The sequence below is a fragment of the Xenopus laevis genome, chromosome 2S, assembly GCF_017654675.1.
Source record: "Xenopus laevis strain J_2021 chromosome 2S, Xenopus_laevis_v10.1, whole genome shotgun sequence".
NCBI classification, from domain to species: Eukaryota; Metazoa; Chordata; class Amphibia; order Anura; family Pipidae; genus Xenopus; species Xenopus laevis.
This window is the reverse complement of record NC_054374.1, coordinates 101,838,097-101,861,346: the sequence shown is the minus strand read 5'-3', so window position 1 is coordinate 101,861,346 and position 23,250 is coordinate 101,838,097. Positions and strand designations below refer to the sequence as shown.

The 23,250-nt window shown below is 37.9% G+C and overlaps 1 protein-coding gene across 11 annotated transcripts in view; it reads right to left on the bottom strand.

Moving 5' to 3' along the window:
* Positions 1-2,079: 2,079 nt before the first annotated feature.
* LOC108709705 (mitogen-activated protein kinase kinase kinase kinase 4) overlaps positions 2,080-23,250 on the bottom strand; it is a 101,183-nt gene continuing 80,012 nt past the window's right edge. For 4 of the 11 annotated variants that reach the window (XM_018249770.2, XM_018249771.2, XM_041584201.1 and 1 more), the window contains 16 exons: positions 21,454-21,560; positions 20,472-20,623; positions 17,632-17,729; positions 17,457-17,465; positions 16,936-17,111; positions 15,497-15,599; positions 14,552-14,734; positions 12,420-12,537; positions 10,440-10,664; positions 9,987-10,130; positions 9,693-9,827; positions 8,911-9,011; positions 7,413-7,562; positions 6,679-6,838; positions 6,152-6,291; positions 2,080-4,987 (listed from right to left, as the gene is read on the bottom strand). In XM_018249770.2, the coding sequence (XP_018105259.1) occupies positions 4,904-4,987; positions 6,152-6,291; positions 6,679-6,838; positions 7,413-7,562; positions 8,911-9,011; positions 9,693-9,827; positions 9,987-10,130; positions 10,440-10,664; positions 12,420-12,537; positions 14,552-14,734; positions 15,497-15,599; positions 16,936-17,111; positions 17,457-17,465; positions 17,632-17,729; positions 20,472-20,623; positions 21,454-21,560 (2,085 nt within the window). In that variant the 3' untranslated portion in view covers positions 2,080-4,903. The remainder of the gene's footprint in view (positions 4,988-6,151; positions 6,292-6,678; positions 6,839-7,412; positions 7,563-8,910; positions 9,012-9,692; positions 9,828-9,986; positions 10,131-10,439; positions 10,665-12,419; positions 12,538-14,551; positions 14,735-15,496; positions 15,600-16,935; positions 17,112-17,456; positions 17,466-17,631; positions 17,730-20,471; positions 20,624-21,453; positions 21,561-23,250) is intronic. The other 7 variants (XM_018249772.2, XM_041584202.1, XM_041584203.1 and 4 more) reach the window with 3 other exon arrangements.

Sequence of the window (23,250 nt, the reverse complement as noted above, 5' to 3'; positions counted from 1 at the left end):
AGGCGGGGGCCTTCGACACCACCTGTCTGCTACATACAATGCTGTTCTAACATCTGTACCCCCGTGGTTTCAGAACACTTCACACGTCCATTCATTGAACAGTTGCATGATACCTTGGTAATCCTATCACAGTAACCCCACAGAATCACACCCCTGTGAGTTTCAGATGTCACCACTCTGAAGAGTTACAATGTGCCGTTGTGATTGGATTAGTGGAAAAGTTTATATGTCGAGAACTTCCCACACCAGTCAGTTGAACTGAAGAAGCTGCTCGGATGAATAGTGAAACGTCTTTAATGATTACTCAGAAAGTCCAGTTGCTCTAAAATTACTTATACTAGATATATGATGAAAATGGTTTATTTACATCAGCTACATTGTTAAGCTACAATTGTTGAGGTTCCATTATTTGTTTTTTTTGGAGGGTTGTTTGGCCTCAAATAACTACAAAACAGCATTTTAAAGTAATTAACATACAGTTAGACCTACAAATCTTTGGACAGAGACCACTTTTTTTTTTTTAATTTTGATTCTGTACATTACCACAATGAATTTTAAATGAAACAACTCAAATGCAGTTGAACTGCAGACTTTCAACTTTAATTCAGTGGGTTGAACAAAAAGATTGCATAAAAATGTGAGGAACTAAAGCCTTTTTTTTAGCACAATCACTTTATTTCAGGGGCTCAAAAGTAATTGGACAAATTAAAAAACTGAAAATAAAATGTTCATTTCTAATACTTGGTTGAAAACCCTTTGCTGGCAACGACAGCCTGAAGTCTTGAACTCATGGACATCACCAGATTCTGGGTTTCCTCCATTTTAATGCTCTGCCAGGCCTTTACTGCAGCGGCTTTCAGTTGCTGTTTGTTTGTGGGCCTTTCTGTCCGAAGTCTAGTCTTCAACAAGTGATTTGCATGCTCAATTGGGTTCAGATCAGGTGACTGACTTGGTCATTCTTTTGCCACACACAGAAATGTTATTGGATAATTTTTTTTTCAATAAATATATGGCCAGATATAATAATGTGTGTTTGATTTGAACATTCCCAGCTTACGGATATATTTAAAATACACTAGTTTACATTAGGAACTGGAATATCCTCAAAAAACCCATGTACAGGTATGGGATCGGTGATCAGGAAACCCATTATCCAGAAAGTTCTGAATTACGGAAAGGCCGTCTCTCAGACTCCATTTAATCAAATAATCCAAATGTTTGAAAATTATTTCCTTTTTCTCTGCAGTAATAAAACAGTACCTTGTACTTGACCCCAACTAAGACATAATTAATCCTTACTGGAAACAAAACCAGCCTATTGTTTATTATGTTTACATGATTCTCTAGTAGACTTAAGGTGTGAAGATCCAAATTACAGAAAGACCCGTCATCAGGAAAGCCCCAAGTCCCAAGCATTCTGAATAATAAGTCCCATACCTGTAAATGCAACCATAAAGCATATTAATAGTCACCTGGATTTTCCATGCCGTGTATGAATTGACTTCTCTGTGTCCAGTTACAAGAGGGGGAAATTATTCTATAGATAAGCTACATTGCCAGTTTGGATTGGACTTAAACAGTGATCCCCAAACAGTAGCTCGTGATCAACCTCGTGGATGTTGCTCCCAGTGGCCTCAAAGCAGGTGCTTATTTTTGAATTCCAGGCAAGTTTTGGTTGTATAAAAACCAGGTGCACTGCCAAACAGAGTCTCAATGTAGGTTGACAATCCACATAGGGGCTACCAAATGGCCAATCACAGCCCTTATTTGGCACCCCAAGAACATTTTTCATGCTAATGTTGCTCCCCAACTCATTTTACTTCTGAATGTTGCTCAGTTTCAAAAGGTTGGGGATCCCTGGTCTTCAAGGACAAGTGCAGAGCATGGGATTTAACAAAAGCATGAGAGAATGAGCATTTTCTGGCCAAAACCCTTTGAAAGGGATGATTGGCTCCTTGAAAGGATTAAAGTGCTTCTCACTGGTGGAGAATAAGTCCTGTTACATGAGCCTTAATATGTCTCATATAGACAACTTAGAGAGTTTTTACTGATCGGTTAAATGAATAAGGCCACATACGGTAGGTGTGATTTTTACTTTATTTAAGGAAAAAGAAACTGGGGAAAAAGGTAGGGCATTTCCATGATACACAGTAGACAAAAGTTAGATAGCACTGCCAAGAGTCTGGAAAATGCTTACTTGCCATAAGTCTGCTTTGCAGCTGAACAATTAGTATTTATATGCAGTTTGTCACCTGTATTATCTTTTGCACATTATTATTAATCAGAAAAGTCATGGGATTATATGTCACAGAATGAGTACTACTTAAAAAAAAAAATAATAAAAAAGAACAAAACAAAGGGAAAAAACCCCACAAAATATTCACTTTCAAATAAACCATAAATATGTGATGCACATTAGTTTAACCAAAAAAATGTAAACATTTTCTCCAACATAACATGTGCATAATAAGAAAAGAACGCAACACTGCAGTCATACAGTTCCGCTTCTGCAAACGTACAGAAATGGATTATTCCTAAAGCGTAACTAACTGGATCTAGGAGCACTCACATTCTGCTTGCTACAGATTGTCCATGTTTATGACATAGTGGTTTTAATACTGGTTTTGCTTGAACCATGGATGAGAAGAGTATATTGACCAATTAAATGTTATTGTTATGCAGTGACCCACAGTAGCTACAAGAGTTGCCCTTTTATTAAACTGAACTTTTATAGGACTCCTTTGCCATGTAACCCCCTCATTCTCAGTGCATGAGAAGACTTATTTCTAGAACTAGAGCATGAATGAATGAATAGCACCCGAGAGACAGGCGCATGAAACACAGATACGTCAAACAGGAGCTGCCGGGCCGCTTTGAGCTCCTAGCAAAGTGTTAGCTCCTATTGCCATTGTGAAACATTACAGAATGTATACATCAGCATTGCTTTCCAGTGCTATTAGAAATAAACAGTAACACATTGAAAGATTATTAAAAAACAAAAAAAACTTTTCTGCCATTAGTAATAAGGCTTCCGTATTATCAGACTCATTGCCGTTGTTTAAACCTCTATTGCAAGGGGTCTTGAACACAGCACCTATTTACACCGAAGACACCCAACTCCCCCAGCTGTTGTGACTTACATATCCCAGAATGCCGTGGGCTGTGGTTCCCAGCATTTGAAGGGACGCGTGAATGCCTCTGGTGCAGACTTGTATTAAATATCTGCTGAGTAAGAGTATGAATCACTTTTAATTGCTGGTTTTGTGTTGAATGAAAAAAAAAAAAATGCTGTAATACTATGGCAGAAACGGAGTAAGAGTAGTCTATTTCTATATTAAAAAGAAAAACTGTTCACAAAAGAACAGCTTAAGGCAGCTGTCAACAAGGTACCCCACGCCAGAAAGGAAAGAATAGTCTAAAAAAAAACGTTTGTATGATGACACTGCGCATTGCTACATCACCCACGACTATACACTCCAGGAACCTCAAGTAATGAACATGTAAGCCATTAAACACGTGATTAGTGACTTTCCGAAAATAAAACTGGCTATATATATTTATTTTGTGTTTTTTTCTTTATTAAAAAAAGTCCGAACTGGGAATCTTACATCTAAACACAGATACAAGTATGCCATTGTATGTAACATTAACTACATTCTTAGAATTGGTTTTAGTGCATTGCATTCTTATAAAAGGAATATGTCATCCTTCCCTTACCAACATGTCCCCCTCCTGGTCTTCCTACATTTATAAACTGACGCAAATGGGCAACACGCAGGTCTCCCCCAGTCTGCTACATCTGCAAAGCCCAAAACATCTACTACTGTAGGCCCACACAAAAGCACAACTCCATGGGGTGAGAAATTGCTGCTCCACCAATATGAGCCAATGCCACATATAAGGGCTCTGCCACCACCACCATCATCATCAGCTACTGTGCCACATCAAACCTCCCCCTAATGCTCCACTTGGCATAGCTGATATTAAATTTACACATTCATATTATAAGAAGTGAACATAACAATGAGACTCCTTCAAGCCCTTGAGTGTCAAGGAAGCCTACATGCTTTACTGCATGGCACCAAAGGAATTTGTGCATCGCCAAGAATGAGGTAGGAAAAATGATAACAAAAGTTGGTTGGGAATTGCCTCGGTATTCTACAAACCCTGTTTTTGTTCCCTTTCTACAGTACAAACTTTGTTGAACACGTCATGCACATTATCGCTGTAGGTTTCCAAGTAAACAAAATGTAGACAACTATGGATGAGGCAGGACTAATACTGACACATTCCAGAGGGAGAGAAAACAAAAGTAATAGTGTGTACGGTAGTTACGCTCAGTAATGCACAACATTGGCGCAAAAATAATCATTTGTGTACTAAAATTATAAAAAAAAATTACATTAATCACTGCCTTTCACATTTTATAAATACATTTTATTATATGAACTTTCATTTAGCAGATTCTTAAAAAAAAAAAAAAAAAAAAAAAAAATCTTAAATAAAGTGAAATTTTATAAGCCTGACTGTGCGTTGTCAAAAATGGCCTGATGAGCTCTCCTTGCCTGCCCTCTAGTGTCATGACTCAATGTGAAACTTGTTTTATCATTGGTTCATATCTCGTTGGTAGGTAGAACTACCAGAGGAACAGAAAAAAAATCCCTCAAATTTTAGATGAATTCAGCACCCAACAAAGGCATCTGCAGCACCCACTGTCTTGCACAATTTCTACCTCTTGTGAACTACATTAGTAACAACTCCCGCTAATGAATGCAAACTCCATCTGGAACATAGCTCGCAAGAAGAAGACCAGTGCGCAGGTTCTACTCCAGTTGTATATTATTTCAAGTTATGCAGATAATGGAGACTGTAGGGGAGGTGCCAGCAGTTCTCATCTCATTCTCTACCAGCTCAGGAGGGAGCTTCTGCCCAAAGTCATGAAATATACTTGACTGCTTCCTCCAGACCGCACTGAGGCAAAGAAAACCTGCACAGACAGGAAGAAAATCAGTCAGATGAACGTAAGCACTGGAATATACAAAATTGCTTATGAGCATCAATAACATAAATTTAAAAAATCACCTAATTATTATATACTGCTAATAAATGTAAATCTGAGAATCTGGATAGTTTTATCAAAATAATCATTGCCTGTTTGGCTCTTAGATGAACGACTGCATCAACCTGTTCCTTGGGACCAATGATATCGCATTCGATTAAAATCATACATGTAGGCTGATAAAAGTCTTCTGCAATAGGGTTTTTAGCCTCTCGCCATCTAAATGCCCTCAATCAGATATTGTTTGCAAAAAGGAGCGTGTGCCCTGGCATGTAAGAGAATTGTTCAAAGGACTGAATAAAACAAAATGCCAGCCACCCTAGTTTACCTTGTCATTTAGTTCACATGGAAATATACTAAAATAACCTCAAATGGGTTCTAATGCAGTATTTAACTACAAGTACGGTACCAGGTGATGCATTGCCTCCAACTCACCAAAGCTCCACTCCTTTCTTCAACACAGGCCGTGTGTTAATCTGCCACTGCCCATTGTTTCTTTCAATGAGAGCATTTTGAAACCACAGCCATACTTTAGTCTACTTATGGTGCTTGAGATGTAGGCAGTGCTTATATTTGGACCACGATGATTCACTTAGCTTTGGTCAAAAGACTCTATATTGGTCTCAATGCACCGCATTATAACTAGTTCACTGCCCATACTTTACTCTAGTTATGGTGCTTGAGATGTCGGCAGTATTTACATTTGTATTCACTTAGCTTTGGTCATAAGAACGGGGTCACTTTTTTTTTTTTTTTTAAACTCCAGTTGGACTTTCATGTTTCATGTAATGGCTTCTTATTTTCCAGCCTTCCCTACAGTCCTAGGCATTGCTTTTGATATGGATAACCCATACCTACTAAAGTCCATAATATTAATGTAAAGGGATGGAATGCTTGTGCAAACAGAATGCCAGATTTATCTTACATAAAGACATTCAATTAGTGAAAAGTGCATTTTGACTTTGAGTGCATTGAAATAAAAATATTAACGAAATATCAACTGAAAATAACATTTTAAGAGTGGGATACGATACTTTAAAAGGACAGAATTGGTCAGGAGTCTGAATAAACTAAAATGGCAAAAATGTTTACCTTGTCATTTCGTTCACACAAGAACTTGAGCCTTTGAGCCCTTTTGTGCATAAATACTCCATCAAGGTGGCCAGTTTCCACTGATCGGATCTCAATAGCTTTTTCACCCCATCCCATGATCTGGTTGGATCGGATATAAGCTGCGGAAAGAAACAAACACACATAAAATATGTAACACTAGCCCTGCTGTGGTGTTGTAAGGAAAGGAATCTCTCTTAATTCAGCTTCCAGCTGTGCTGCCCCATGTGAATGGCTTGTTAGATCTAGCTCATTCTAAAGTCCATGAAATAATCTGGATTTATGTGACTATTTCAGTTTCTATGTTTTTCAATATCTGCACTGCTCAAAGGCCAGTTGAGAAAATGTCAGTTAGTCCCTGTCACTGGATATAAACAACCAACACCTTTCCTCGCAGAGAAGGAAACCACATCATGAAATTGTGAATACTTCTAAAATATGGAATAGTTTTTAGAAAGTAAAGTAGGATATCCCAAGCTTTATCGAGTTAAACATTGAATTATACATACCAACTGATGTAGGCATTTCTCCCCATTGTAGAACTACATCTTTGGTGATCCTGCCATATGTATTAACATAAACTCCTTCATCTTCATAGCAAACCAGCAGTTCCATACCATCAGTATTTGGGAGAATGATGATTGCGTGTGGCTGAATGCTGCTCTGAATCTGAAAAGGAGTATATAAGAAACATTAAACACTGCAGGAATAAAAAATAATAATAATAATGGCATAGAATATTGCATAGAATACAGTGGGTTTACTTGGATCAAATACCAGTCGCTTCTTTTTACAGGTCTATGAAATTGGAACCTTTCAGCCAAATCAATGGCTGTATTCCCTTTACCAATAGGTTAACTGCACATATCCTTTGCACATATAAAGTCACTAAACAAGAGGTACAGGGGTTGTGTTTTGACCAGAGGAGGTTTTTGCCCTAGTACTTTTTTTTGTTGCTTTATAAAGCAGATTATAGTCATTATACTGAGTATTAGTTGCAGTATCTGCCCCATCTTACAGTTTACACCTGTTCCACACAGAGTAGGATACTGCTAACTGCCCTGCTAACCTGCTCTAATCACAGTCTGTAATCTTGAGGGTATGCGGATAATAAACACCAAAAGAAAGGGTTATCATTATGACCAATTTTTTAAAGGAGAACAACATTTTTAAACAAAAAAGTAGGTTAGACATGCCACACATGATACACATTTCAACGGCTTGCAAGAAAATTCATTCTTACATGGGTTGGCAAGTAAATATCATAGACAGCGCCTGAGTCCACATCTACAGCATGAAAGCCAGCGCAGGAACCATAGATCACTTTCAGCCTCTGTCCTTCTTCTACAGTCAGGTCTACAAGGAGAGGTCTGTGCACCAAGTCTCCAAACGACTGGAAGAGACATGCACAATAAAACATGAAGTGAAATGCGGCAACATTTATTTTACAAAAAGAAGAAAAACAATGTTACTCCTATAAACATTATATCGACATCTTTGCAGATACTTTAATCTCGGTGAGTAATGTCACTTTAAAGGGGTTGTTCACCTTCCAAACACATTTTTTTTCAGTTCACTTGTTTGCAGATTGTTCTCTACAGTGCCGGGCCAGGCCAGCCAGGCGCCTTGACAGCCTGTCTGTCCCCAGCACCGGCTGAGAGCACGCAGGCAAATTGATGCTCGCGCGCATGCCCCTATTGGCGCTCGTGCGCGCATGCGCACAATGGAGCTCTCTTGTGCGCGCAAAAAGAACTAGCTCCTGCGTGCATGCACGAAAATGGACCATGCGCAGGAGCGCAATAGATGAAGAAAATGCCAGCGGCAGTTGGGGAGAGAGGGACCGGACATGGGGTAGGTGACAGAGAGGTACGTGCCTGGCGCCCCCCCAGTTTTGCGCCCTAGGCACGTGCCTACTCTGCCTACCCCTAGTTCCGGCCCTGGTTCTCTATAAAAAAATACTTTTTTAAATTGCTTTCCATTAGTGATGTGCGGGCCAGCCCAATACCACTGGTCGGTTGGGTTCGGGCCAACCTCACACCCCCATTTGCGGGTGGCCACCTTACACTGCCGGCTTCCTACTTCCGGTTTTATAGCTGCACACCTGCTTGCCCTATGGCTTTTGCGACGTCATCAGCAGGGCATGGCAGCATGGGTCTATAAAAGGAACCCGGAAATTTAAAATTAAGTGTTTGAGTCTGGCAGCTCAGTGATCCAGGAGCATTCTGAACTGTTACAATTTGCTACAATTAGTTTACAACTACAACTAGATTATTAGCAACTATTGTATCAATTCTAACAGCTGCCTTTAATGAAACTCGGGGATTCTGCTCAGAAGGGGCAAAGATAAGAAATGTTTCAACTAAATGTATTAATTTAGAACAGTTAAAGAATCATGACCCCCCTCCCGGAGCTGCTTTAGAAGCTGAAAAATTCTACTTTACACTTCAATATTAGAAAGATGGTCTGAAACTAACTGAATAGTGTTTGAAGGTGAACAACCCCTTTAATACATTTATATTTTATGCATGGATGTTTATAAACCATATTGACATACTGTGTCATACAAACTGCAAAAATAACCTGCACTTTGAGTAAGATTACAATGGACAGTTTGTAAAGCATTGCAGTGCATCAGGTTTGATGTATTTAATTGGTTTAAATATGCACTGTGGCAAACTAGGGGGGAAAAAAAAGATAAAGAAAATGGAAATGTCTTCCACAAATTAATATTGGTCTCTTACCTTAAAGGCCATAAACTTGTGGTATGGTTTCGGTGCCCAGGCATAGACTTCCACTGAACTTTTTAAAGCAATTACCAAAAACTTGATCCGCTCGTATTTTACTAAAGCAAAATAGATACATTCATATTGCTTTTAATCAGATACAAAGATTAAGGACATCAATGCATACAATAGTATTAATGTCGTGTTTGTGTGTGTGTTGGCATATAGAAAATATTATAAATCCAACAGTACTAGAACTACCACCTCAAGGTGCTGTAAGTATAATATGTATGAATGAGGGCAGATTACTTTTGCACAGGAACTCTACCAGAAAATGTGTGGGGGTTGTTGTTTTTTATATAAAATAAATATATATATATATATATATATATATATATATATATATATATATATATATATATATACATATATATATATAATATATATTCTATATATAGTAAATTGCTATTGCAAGCAGTTTCTGTGTCACTTTTTATACTCTCCACGCTACTAGTTCCAACTCCTGAAATAGTATAGCAGAGACCAGCATGTTAACAGACCTGGACGATCTGACATTGCTGACAACCAGAAAGGAATAAACAAATACTACTTCCAACTTCAATGTCGGATGCAGATAGAGAGAATAAAGGTACAGGTTGTCAGGAAATAGGGTCCCTTTAAATGTGATCACATATTCTGTCATTCTTTTCACATATGGATCAACTATAGGGAACTAGTCAAACATAAAAGGCAAGTAACGTGTCAGGTAAAAGAGAAAGTTTGTTTGATCTGATACATACCAACTTTATAGTGCACACATCCTTCCAAATCCCCAACAGTTGTCCATCCTTGCTTCTTCTCTACTTCAGGGTCATTGCGCAAAATTTTATTCCTCAGCCAGGATAAGTAATATACTCGCAGCTTGTTCTTTTTCCCTTATGACACAAGACATGTGCAATTAAGTTACATAATGTAAATCATTATTAGTGTGATTAAACTGCCTTTTCACAACAGAGACTAAAAAAGTGGTTGTTTCATATGCTATGTTTTGGAAAGTCCATTTTTGGTACTTTAGAACCACTCTGGGGTATTACCTGATATAGTAACCAAGACATTTAAGCCTTCAAGCACATCCATCTGTTGAAATCGCCTTCTGTTAATGAGAGGGTACACTTTCCCTTGGCCACTTCTATCCAATAACATTAAGCCACTTTCAGTTCCCACCAGCAAATTTACACCTGTACAAGAAAGTAACAGACAAGTTTAGTTATATCTGCAAGCAGCACTTCTAAACTAAAGGATGATAATCTATGAAAAAAAGCATGAAATGTATTTGTTGATCACATGTAAGCAGTTACTGAAAGCAAAATCATGGATATCAGATTAGTTTACTAAACACATTGAATTGACTTATGTATCATAATATAATACAACAATTGCTGGAAAATAAAGCGAATGAACTTTCGCTGAGAGATTGAGCAACAAGATAAACTGCTCATTACCATGGCTATATGGAAAAAAGAATCATTTGCCATAGCATAACATACCCCACAATGCAGCACACAAAATCTCAGAATTAAATCTTTTCTTGTATTTGCGAATCTCCGGTGTATCACTTTGTGGCCGAGTATTTGTGGGATTAACATTAACAACTGATCCTTTTCTTGTAGGATCTTGCCTCATGGCTTCCGACCTTAGCGCTTCACTGGAAAATCCCACTAAAATAAAATTAGTATTTTTAAGGTTAGATTCCAGTGTGCGCATGTATGTACCTGAAAGATATAAGCAATCATATGTTTAATGACATGGAATGCTCCACAGTATCTGTTCATGGCACATAGCAAGCGGGGGTAGGGGGAGGCAGACCACGATTCTAGGAAAGGTTTTCATTGCATCGATTATGAACCACTGACTCCCTTCCAGCAACCACTGAAGCAATTTCTATAGGAACTTCTGTTTTCAGCTGGTTAGAGTTGCTTTATTAAGAAGATGCACAAGCATGCTGGACTTTTTTTATCATAGATTTATGTCATAGGTGGGTTTGAAATGGTAAAAAAGGGCAAAATCTGTATGCTTTCAATTGGCAATATTGTTAGACATGGCTTACAGACATGTGCATTCTTTTAAAAAAAATATAATGTGCCTACTGCTCTCATCAAGAGGTTTCTAACATTCATCAAGAGTTAAAATAATTAAAGAATTCGTCAAAAGGAAGAAAAAAAGACTTCGTCAAAAGGAAGAAAAACTTCAAAGCAGGCCACACTGGTTGATCTGTCACTGATGGCCCTGCCACAGGGTAGTGGATAATTACAGTATTGTGAAGAAATAGGAGTTGCATTTCTCTTTCACTGCGGGGCTTGTTTGCCATTAGGTTTGTGTAGCTGTCTAAATAAGCCCAGTGGGTTTCCAGCGATTAATCTATGTTGGAGCTGAACGAAGTAACTGAAGACTTGACTGCTGCCCTACGTTTGGTACATTCAACAACAATGCAGAGGTTATTAGAAGCAGGGAAGCTGTTAGCCTGGAGCACAAGAAATACATACTACATATAATATAGCAGCATATTTCAGATACGGTAACTACTATACAGGCCACTCACGTTCTGATAAACCAACAGCTTACTTTAGATTTGAATAGGGGAATTGGCAAGAAATAAACACTCTGGTTGCTTTGTATATCACAATAACTCATTAAAAAATGCAAAGGTAGTAAACCTACCCTCTGTTTTTTTTTAAGGGGTTAGTAGTTCACCGTTAATGTTTAATATGATTTAGACAGTAGAATTATAACCGTTTTATAGTATAGTGTTTTTTATAAATACTGTCCATTTCTGCAACTCTCAGACTGGGAAATCTATCAGGTCTCAAGTCATTATCGTAGCAACCAGGCAACAATTGCAAATTTCAAATGGAAGGGAATTAGAAGAGGGTAAAAACAAAAAGAAATCAATAAAAAATAAGTACAATTAAACTATCCCTCAGTGAGGGAGTGAGAGCGAGGTTTTGTTTGCCAGGGGCAGCATCTCAGAAAATTAGAGCATGGACACTTGCATAAATATGTTGCTTTAGATTCCCAGACAGAGGCTCGCGAGCAACATGTCACTTGTCCACATTTCTAATGTTGCTCCCAGGAGCCTTTGTGCTGGTGCTCATTTCTAGCTTGGAGGCAAGTTTTGAGGCATAAAGATCATGAGCACTACTAAACAGAGCCTCCTGCAAGCTGACAGTACACATGGTGCTGCTGAATAGCCAATGAGCTTTTTTCAAGCTTGTGTTACTTCTCAACGCTTTTTACATTCTAATGTGGCTCCAGTAAAAAAAAAAATAGTAAGAATTGGCAATCCCCACTTTAGAACATACTAAGTAAGAGTGAACAAAGGTGAACTTATATACGATTACATTTTCTCTTTTATAGCACTAGGCTTTTATAGGACTGCAGCCTTGCATGTTTCATGCATGCTCTTGTTAGAATGAATTACATGGCTAAGGCCACACAACTTGCCAAGCTTCCCCAGAATTAATGCTTACCTACTGACGTGACAGTTGTCCCACTAGAAGGAGAAATCTGAAGTAACCTTGGATCTATGAACGGTGTGAATGAGGAGGAAGATTTGTGTTTCTGAAGGGTATTACCAGCTGACTGAGTCTGCAAGTTAAGAACAAACACAAATGTCACTTCAGTGCAGCATGAATACTGTCTGAAACACTCCAAAAACCAAATTCACAGATAATGAATGTAACATGTGGATGAAGAAGTAGAAGAAAGTGGAGTCACGCAATTTACCGTAATATGCCATTGCAGCCTGTTTTACACCAAAACTGCCATAAACTGAATTGTGAACATCAGTGCTCACTATATGTTTATATATTCTGAGCAGTGATCACAATACAGCATTGTGACACTTCTATGATAAAAACCATTTTGTACATTTTAATGAAAAGTGCATGATGTAATAAGCACTGCTCCTGAGTAATATATAGAAATGCAAAGGAAACAAGCAAATGAAAACCTAAAGCAAAAACTCAGCCGGGCACGTGTGATGTGGAAGCTGGGATTTGCATTTAAACTTTAACATTGGAGAAACTAGATATTCTGTTTACACACTTTATTGTTGTACATCTCATGGCTGGCTGACATTAACATGGCAAGGAGAAGGGGATATCAACAACCTCAGTAAGTTATTCGCGGAAGCAAGCAATACAGTAACCTAAATTTTCAGATATTTACAACATTTGAATGTAGAGCACAATAGTGCTGATCCAATCAAATAGGTATGGTGGGCTGCACAATGAACTGAAAACTTTGTCCTCACTCACTTGAAGGTGCTCTGTGCTGCACCCAGGCTTAATCAGAAAAAATATGAGAACTTCAGCAGATTAGTGCAAACTACTTTATTCAGGGCAGAGACAACATGACGTTTCAGGTCAGTAAAAAGGGTATTGACCAGAAACGTGTCCTGTAACCACTGACCTGAATACATTATTTTAGTCTGCTGGAGTTCTCCTATTTTATTGGGCACTAATTACCCTGCAACTTGTATCTTTGTGTTTTAGAGGAAGAGGCTTATGTGTGCATGATGCAGGATGGTAAGAGCTTATAAAACCTGCCATTTTCACTAGGGCTTAGATAAAATATCCTATACAATGTGCTTCACCCTCATACCTAACAGCCTATGCAATGTAGGATAAATCCTATCTTTAAAAATGAGTCTATTTTTCCCTTAAATCAGCGATCCCCAACCAGTAGCTTGTGAGCAATATGTTGCTCTCCAATCCCTTGAATGTTGCTCCCAGTGGCCTCAAAGCAGGTGCTTATTTTTAAGATGGCTTGGAGGCAAGTTCTGGTTGCATAAAATCCAAGTCTAATGCCAAACAGAGCCTCAATGTAGGCAATCCACATAGGGGCTGCAAATTGGCCAATGACAGCACTTATTTGGCACCCCAATAACATTTTTCATGTTAGTGTTGCTCCCCAACTCCTTTTTCTTCTGAATGTTGCTAATGGGTTCAAAAGGTTGGGGATCCCTGCCTTAAATTAACAGATCTTCTTACTTTGGTGTTTAATTGTTGGGGAGATCAGAAATACTTTACTAAAATTATATGCTGCAAGTGCTATAAAACATGTACTTGCTCCCCTCAATTTTTTAGCTGGACAGTCTACCATAGATGCAGGCAATTTATTTACAGTATGCATATTTTTTTAAGAAAATCTAACCCTCTATACTGTTATTGCCAATATTGACTATGTAAAGTCAAAGCATACCAGAAAATGCCTTAAATGGACATTTCCTTTAGACCAGAGGGCTTAATAAATTCTAAGCTTGTGTATGACATTATTATATAGATTCCTTCAAAGCATCCATCCCTTAAACAGAAAACTTGGTCAACATGACAAAGGTGTCTTTGATAGGTGTAAAACATAGAGGAGGTCATTGGCTATACTTATCATATAGAGCAACATGTGCATTTTGGTATGGGTCAACAAGCATGCAGATGACAGTGAACATATGACGATACCAGTGAGATTTAGTATTTGTGGTTTCAGATGTTCATAAAGAAAGGTGTTATATGGGACAGTGTTCAAGAGTAGACACAAGCCAGTTGCCATTTTCTGTCTAAGAATCTACTATGGGGTTGTGTTACCGATTTAACAGACATACCTCATTAGCAGTTAGCTTGTCCTGGGGTGTCTGGGGGGACATGGTGGGTGTCGGTTGACTTGAGGTTGGGGAAGAAGTGGTGGAGGAGGAATGGCTTTGCTGTAAGAGATCTGGCAAGAGGTGAATACGACTGGCAAAGCCATTGCTCTCAAGTTGGATGGCACGCTTTTTGTCAACTGTACTCTGTAGAAAAAACAGGCACACTTGTCTCGTTCAAGTGCTGCTTTAGAACAAACTAACTCCTTGTAACACTCCAAACTTATAATTACAGTTTTGCTACAACTATAGGGAAAGACCTTTAGAATCTTAGAACTTCATGTCTCGATGCTACAGGAAAAGGTGAAGCGTTTGGGGTCAGTTGAAAAAAAGGGGCTTTTCCTGCATCTTCTCAAACCCCATCTTAAAATGGAAGACGAAATGCCACCATGCCTCCTTACACTAACATTTAAAACAATTTGTATTCATTCATAAACAATTCTTCAAATGAATAGATTTTAGTAAAATGCAAAGCACCCTTAACTTAGCCACTGGACCACCAAGCATGAAGTCATGAACGTATTCCAGGTAACAAAAAATGCTATTGCTAGGGGATGTTACTATAAATTTCAAGCACCAAACGTTAGTGTCTTTAGGAAAGCACTCACTAGTTAATTTAAATAGCCCTGTGCCTTTACCGAATTCTGAAACATTTGTGTTTGTTTTCTATGTTACAAAATTTTGTGTTGCACAGTCCTCTGACTCATAAGAGCAGTAATGAAGTTAGTGAAGAGGGAGTTCATGCAGGCATGCAGGGATTAGTCAATGAGTAGACTCAATTAACTACTGCACATGCAAAAATGAAAACCAAACTGTTCTAGCTGCCACTACATAACACAAACATGATATAGAAATGGACAGCATGAATAGATGAGTTGGTTAGACAGGTTTCTAAATGCTAACCAGTACCTGACGGACGATTAAAGTGCCTTCTTTAGATGGGGTCATGGCGGGTTCACTCTCAGCATCATCATGGACGATCATTGTTTTCACAGACTCTGTTTCTCCATTGCTTAAATTTAAAGATGATATATATATATATATATATATATATATATATATATATATATATATATATATATATATATATATATATATATATATATATATATATATATATATATATATATATAGATATATATATATATATACACACACACACACACACATCAGAAAAAGATTGCATTAAAATAGTTGCCAAAGCCTATTAAATAAGGCAATCACAAAGTAAAGAATAATAAAAAGCTCTCCATGAACCAATACAGTCTATTTACAGCATAAAAGGCTCTATTGCTGCTTTTACTACATACCTTTTACTCTGTGCTACTTAAATTATACACAGGCAACATGATAATTATCTATGACTCATCAGGTTTTAAAGGTCCTCTGCTATTTGGTTATTACTAAATATAAAAGTGTCAGAAAAGCCTGATATGGATTGATACATTAACACAGGGTTTCCAAACTTGAGGCCTGAGAACCAAATATAGGTCCTCCAGGGAATTTTAACATCATCAATATATTCTGGTGCCTTGTTTTGTGTGAACTGGGTGATGAATAATTGTCCCACAACATAAAAGATTTGGCCAACACAGGAAAATAATAAAACTAGACATACCAGAAAAAAGTCTAGCCTCTCAGTACCTGATGAAGTTATCTATTATAAGTCCCCATTGCTACACAGCAACTTGTTTATATAAAGTAGGGCTGTCCAAATCCCCCCCCCCCGTGTGGCCCTCCACATGAAAGTATGCCTGCTGTGATTCATTAGCTTGTGTAAAATTTAGAAGGTATCAAGTACGGAGATTAACTGGCCCCTGCATTGATTAAACATCAAATTCAGACTGTTAAAATCCCACATTGTTCACACCTACAAACCACCTGCATTGTTCACACCTGTAACACCTTTATTGTTCACATCCCTAAAGACCTCTATTCACACCTCAGACCAAGACTGAACATTCCCACATTTTTCACCTATTCTCACTTCAGACAAACTGCTTGAGGGGCACCAGTATTGTGTCACTGTATGTAGAACAGTATGAACTAGATAGGTTTCCCTGTCTCTTGCTCTAGTCTGCCTGTCCTATGCTCCCTATGTGTGCCATAATCTGGCTGCAAAGCAGGAAGTAATGTTCTGGCTATTATGTTAGACATCCAGTCACTCAAGCCTTTATACATTACATTTTTTTTTTATTTTGCACAGCCTATTTACCCAGTTTTTATTTTTACACTGAACTGTTCCTTTAAATTCACAGAAAAGCCATGATGTACATTATACTAAAAGGTATTTTAACTGTCTCTTTAAGAAATCTTTGATACATTTGTTGAATACCCCCTTCACATACATAGCTCTGGCATCCTCTGGGCCTGAAGTCGATTCATCTGCCCCTTCCTGTTCCATGTCATCATCCTCCTCATCTGTAGTACCAGACTCTTCGCTGGATGAAGAATAGTCGGTAACTTTGTGCAGTGGTCGAACATCTTCTACTGCTCGAAGCTCCTTAGCGAGTGCAGTAAGATCCTATTGAGAAATCATATTGAACAGCTGAACCCCAGAATACACAATGTATGAATACATTCAGATATATGGAATATTTTTAAAAAACCTGACCAAAATGATACTGCCTGCTTCATCCAGCTTAAAATACATTACAAAATTATTGATTTACACATTTTCATATCAATTCTCAATGCATTATAGTGAACCCTATACATATATACACAGTTAATTAACAGGAAGCATTAGCAAATTGGATATCACCAGTGAAACACTGAAATGATAGTACAGAACTTTAAATTTTCCATTTTGGATACACCCATCAAATAATGTGAAACAAAACAGAACTATGTGATGTATAATACTCACCACTTCCCCCTGAAGAGTACAGGTTCACAGAAAATATGACCCCAAAGGTCCAAAAAAGAGAAAAGAAACAACTCGATTAGAAGCAATGCAGAAAAACACACCTCAGTATGCAAAACAGATGGAAAATCAAAATACACAAATGACCCAGTAATGACAGCATGTTTCTTACACTTACAGGAGCTTTTGCCTGTCTAACTCCTTCTTTCTTCTCATCAGACTTTTTGGCTGTATTTTCATGTCGTTGGGATGGTGAGCCCTCAGATTTTGAAGATGCTAAAAAAGAAACAGATTATATTGTTTTAATGAGGGACGGGGCCTGTGAACCTTATTCTTTTTTTTAAGTATTTGACTGTTATTTGTATTTATATTCAGAAGAATGCATTACTGTTACTGTGTTTTTCTGGATTATGTGTGACAGTGTATCATACATGTCACTACAGTTTTCCTCTGCAGCTCTTCTGTAATGACGGAGTATACTTGTTTGAATGTGCGACTTTGAACATTCTCTCAATACTCAGGCACTGCTGCATTTTCCATATAAATGGTTTGTTCACCTTTTTGGTAATTTTTAGTATGATGCAAAGAGTAATATTCTGAGACAATTTACGATTGATTTTCATTTTTTATTACTTGTGGTTTTTGAGCCTTTTATTCAGCAGCTCTCCAGTTTGCAATGTCGGCAATCTGGTTGATAGGGTCCAAATTACCATAGCAACCATGCATTGATATGAATCAGATAATGGAATATGAATAGGAGGTAAATAGCAATAAAAATTAGCAATAAAAATACATTTGTAGCTTTACAGAGCATTTATGTTTAAATGGAGTCAGTGACCCCCCATAAGAAACATGTTTAGACAAGTCTAGTCTGTGTTTCAGTCAGTTGAAATTAGAAATCAGTTCCCCACCTTTGCTAGTGATCTAAAAAGGCTCTTCTAAAAGAAATGTCAGGGTTCTTTAAACCTTCACAATTACTTTCTCCATTTTAATAAAACCTCAGCAAATACAATAATTTGTCTGTTAGTTATATGCTTAAATTATTTGTTTTAGATGTTACAATAGCCTTTAATTTTAATCAATTCACCCTCAAGTCACCAGCCTGTGCATTCTAGCAACAAGTTTCAATATGTGATTTGCCCCATTTCTCTGTTTCTGACTTACACCTGCCCAGAAAAAATATAGCTAACTGCACCCAGAATTTTCTTCACAAGCATAAAAAATGCTAATCCACTCCTCTTCTAACTGCCTTGTAAACTAAGAAATATATACTACCCTGCTGCGAGAGTCAATTAGTTCAAAGTAAGGTTTGTCTGCAGGTTAGAGTTCATTGAAGAACGTATAATATCAATCCCAATTAAAGTACAGTCGGCTGGGCCAGACACAAAGCCTTAAAAGCCCTGTCGACTGAAAGCTAACCAGTTCAGATACTCTTAACAATAGTTACTGGCTAAAACATAACTTTTAATAAATATATTAAAACCATAATACACACCACCAACAAACTAAGTCATAACAACAAGACTCCATTGTGACAGTAAGGAAGTCCGGGAAAAGTGTCCCTAAAACCATTTAAAAACCAGGCTATAGGTAGAACGGTGTATAGCACAATTACAACTGTCTTAATTGACAGCGTGCTACTTGCAAGCAGTTAGAGTAATGGATGCCAGTCGCAATCCCAGAACCCTCCCTTCCAAAAGTTCCCCAGGCCAATTTTTCCTACCTAGCTACGTGGGGAGCAAGTGGGAGCTAGTCGCCCACCGTCCACCTATGCCACAAGCCCGACGCGTTTCGCCGTTTGCGCGGCTTCCTCAGGGGCATAAGTGCCGGGTGTGTGTCAAAATGCAGTTTAAATAGCCGATTCTAGCCGTCCGTCTGACAAGGCGCTCCCGAATGACGTCACTTCCGGTTGCGCCTGCCGAGAGTACTCTCAGGCGCTTCAATATGTCCATTGCGCATGCGCTGCCCACACTTGGCTCCTCAATATGTCCATTGCGCATGCGCTGCCCACACTTGGCTCCTCATACGTGTTGTCAGTTCCGGTTGCGCAAATAGTATGGTCCTTCAGGTGCTTCACTCTATCTTTTGAGCATGCGCTGTTCTGAAAAATAATCAGTGGATGGTGCGCATGCCTTCAATTCAAGTTTGTCAAATTGTTGGTATGTGTGGACGCCTCGTTCGTCCACTACGCCTGAACTATTCCCATTATCCTTGATGATCAGTATAATGTGCGCCTAGTATTATTCATGCTCACGTATCCTGCGCATACACACCCCATATAACCCTCGTTGCTATGGTGTATAGCGTTAGTAACCAGTTCAAAGTATAGTCTGATTCTCTACAGGAAAGAGCAAAACGCCCCATATTTTGAAACACTGATGCTCTGGGTAATGGCGAGCTAGAGATCGCTACATGTTGTTAAAGAGAACAACAACTACACTGTTTTATAAAAACATTACATATAAATAGCTTCCTCATTTAATTCTTAGTGTGTTATTTGTATGACGAAAAATTACAGTTATAAAAATGGAGAGAAGGTGAAGCCCTCATTAAGGCCATGCGGTACTCTGGTGTTTAACCAATAAATCCATTGAGCTTCGCGCTGTAGTAATTTCCTGTCAATATCGCCGACCCGCATTGTAGGTTTAATGTGATCAACTGCTGTGAATCTTAACATCTCAGTATTGCCATTGTGTATTTCATTAATGTGTCTTGCTACCGATGTATTTCTCCTGTGCTTGACATCTCCCACATGCTCAAGGTATGCACAATATAGTATGAAAGGAGCTCACCACATCATTAGATCAGACCTGTCCACGGGTATCAGGTCTGATCTCAAGGTATAAACTAAGAAATATGTCTTAGAATGCACTAAACTGAATGAATGAAGACAGGTGTACTTGCCCTTTAATTCATTAGTAAAGATGACAATTTATCTTGTAATATGCAGTAATATTATTACAAAGGCTAAAATACTTATGACCATTTATTTAAAAAAAAAAAAAAAAAGTTTCTTACATCTCATACGGAAGCGCTCTCCAGATCCACTCTGAGATCCTGGGTGGGACCCTGCTTGGGATCCAGAGTTACTTGATCCTGAAGAGCTGCCACTACCAGGTCGGGGCACAAGCTTCTCTACCCTTTCCCAAAGCAGCCTAGGCTCAATATTGCTTTTGATGAGAAAACAAAGAAAAGGCTTTAGTTAAAAAGAAATGTTAGCTAGCAAAGATAGAGGATGATTATTAATCACCCGGAGATAAAAACCAAAAATCACACAGATTAGCCAAAGAAAAGTTAAAGAAAAAAAACTTAAAATTAAGGATATGCAGTTTTATGCTTGGCAGAAAAAACTGCATAGTTCATGTTTATTGAAGTTCATATACCACTCAAGTGAATTTTAAACACCTTTGTAGTTCATGTAATATATCTATATATAAACACACATATAAGTACATAAGCAAATATATATACATGCAGGTCTGCCTTTCTAAGGAAGTGGAGCTGCCAAGACTACTGGCCGATTTGGCTACATTTACTGGTAGACAAATTGGAACAGTAATTATGGCATCAGAATGTCCTTATGCTGAATAAATATGCTGTCTATGTTGATGCCAAAAGGCAACATAACAAATGAGAAAATGTATTGAATTGTAAACAGATGCATAAACAGAAACACATCAAACCAAGTCTGAAATCAGTGCAATTCACATCTAGTGTATATGCCATTGTATTTACAATATGGGAGATATGTATAAAACAAATCCAAAATGTGACATATTTCAAACAGATTTTATTTCTATACCGATACCTACACACCCCCTTGAATGCATTCAGCAAAACTCAAAGACTGATTTAATCATAAAATGGTGTCCTTAAGTTTTTCCTTTGTAACACCTAACAGTAAGATTGCAACGGTTCCTTCTAGCATTTTAGAGGATTGTTCTATTGCACTCTAAACTACATACAAACTACAATCAGGTTATGAAATGTTCTCACAAACCTTGTGGAATTTCTCTGACCAGTCTGGGTATTTTGCTGCCCACTGCCCTGCAGTGGTGAATCTCTCCGTGACAATACTGGGGATCTTGATGTTGTCCTCACCGGCACCTTTTGTTGGATCAGAGAAGACAAATGGCCTCAGAATGGAAAACGGTTATTACAAATCAAATAATTTCCATAAGGATTTCTATACTGAGGTCATGCAATGTGTTTCCACATGTTCTTTGTTAAGAATGTTACTCTACGCTATTTGCGGGGTTGCTGTGCTAATGCTGTAGTTGTTACTTTAAGGGATACTGTCATGGGAAAACATGTTTTTTTCAAAACGCATCAGTTAATAGTGCTGCTCCAGCAGAATTCTGCACTGAAATCCAGTTCTCAAAAGAGCAAACAGATTTTTTTTTTATATACAATTTTTGAAAATAGAAAAATCTGTTTGCTCTCTTGAAAAATGGATTTCTGGGCAGAATTCTGCTGGAGCAGCACTATTAACTGATGCGTTTTGAAAAAAACATGTTTTCCCATGACAGTATCCTTTTAATGCCCACATAAACCTAACGTCACATTTAGTGCAATGCCCTTTCCACTGGCAGTTTTCATCACAGTTGCCCTAAGATCATGAAACATACTTAAGTTAGATGGCATGTTAAAGCAAAGCTGGATAATTAAGTAAACTGACAAACGGCAGCAAGGAAGCACAGATATGAATCACATCAGTGATGAGGTAAGACACTATAAAAGAAGTAAAAGAACAAATTTGCTCTGTGATAATGATATGGAATGGAAACGTGTAACATATTGTGGTAATATATGCTTTACTTCAGGCGATGGGCTATAAGCCTTTTAGCCTTGATAAAGCGTAAGCGAAACGTGTGTCGGCGAGCACCCTTTTTTTTAAAAAAAAAAAGCTTATTATTGAAATGTTACCTTTTTAAACTTTAATTGAATCTTGGATCTAGAGAAATTTAATGGAATTGTAGCGCTACTAGCGCAGCATTCATTCCTCTTATTCTCTTTAATCTCTAAGGCACTGAGGATTTGTTGGTTTTATAGCAAAGTTAGCTCTCCTTACAAGACAGTTAAACGTAGTAACGAGACCACAGTCCTCAGTGTTCTGCCTTTCTCCCACGTGTGGTGTCCCAGGGCTTAGAACAACGCAGCTAGTGTCTTCAGGACAACTCCACCTCTCTACTATTTTCTAATTTCTAAATTTTATTCATGAATTGCTGATGCTTTATTTTTTAATTGTTTGATACCATGAACTCACTTTAAAATTATAACTACAGCACTAGCACCTTATTTAATTCATATAAGAACCATGAACTTTTAGATTATTCATCAATTGTGTGTAGATAGAATTTATTGCGGGTCACATCACCTGATTTGTAGCACTTGAGCACCTTAATCTTTTTAATTATTTATATATAACACAATCGATTGAAATACCATTAATTGTATGTTGGTGCTAAATTGATTGAGAACTAAGCATATGTTTATAATAGCACTAAGCACTTATATAATTAGATCTCAATTAATTTTAGTAAGGTACTGTGGGGTTTTACGGCTTTTTCTTGTTTTTAGTATCCCTATTCTGGTTTATATACCTCTACACAGCCTGAAATTGGGTAATACAAGTGAGTGAACATTAATTACAAGTGAACTATATTTTTGCTTGTGAATGGGCTATAAGCCATCAAAAGGTTATTAAATTAGATTGTACTGAATATCAATATCTATTATCTTACTCCTGAATTCCAAAGGATAGCTCCATACGCACATCCAATATTAATCAGTTTAG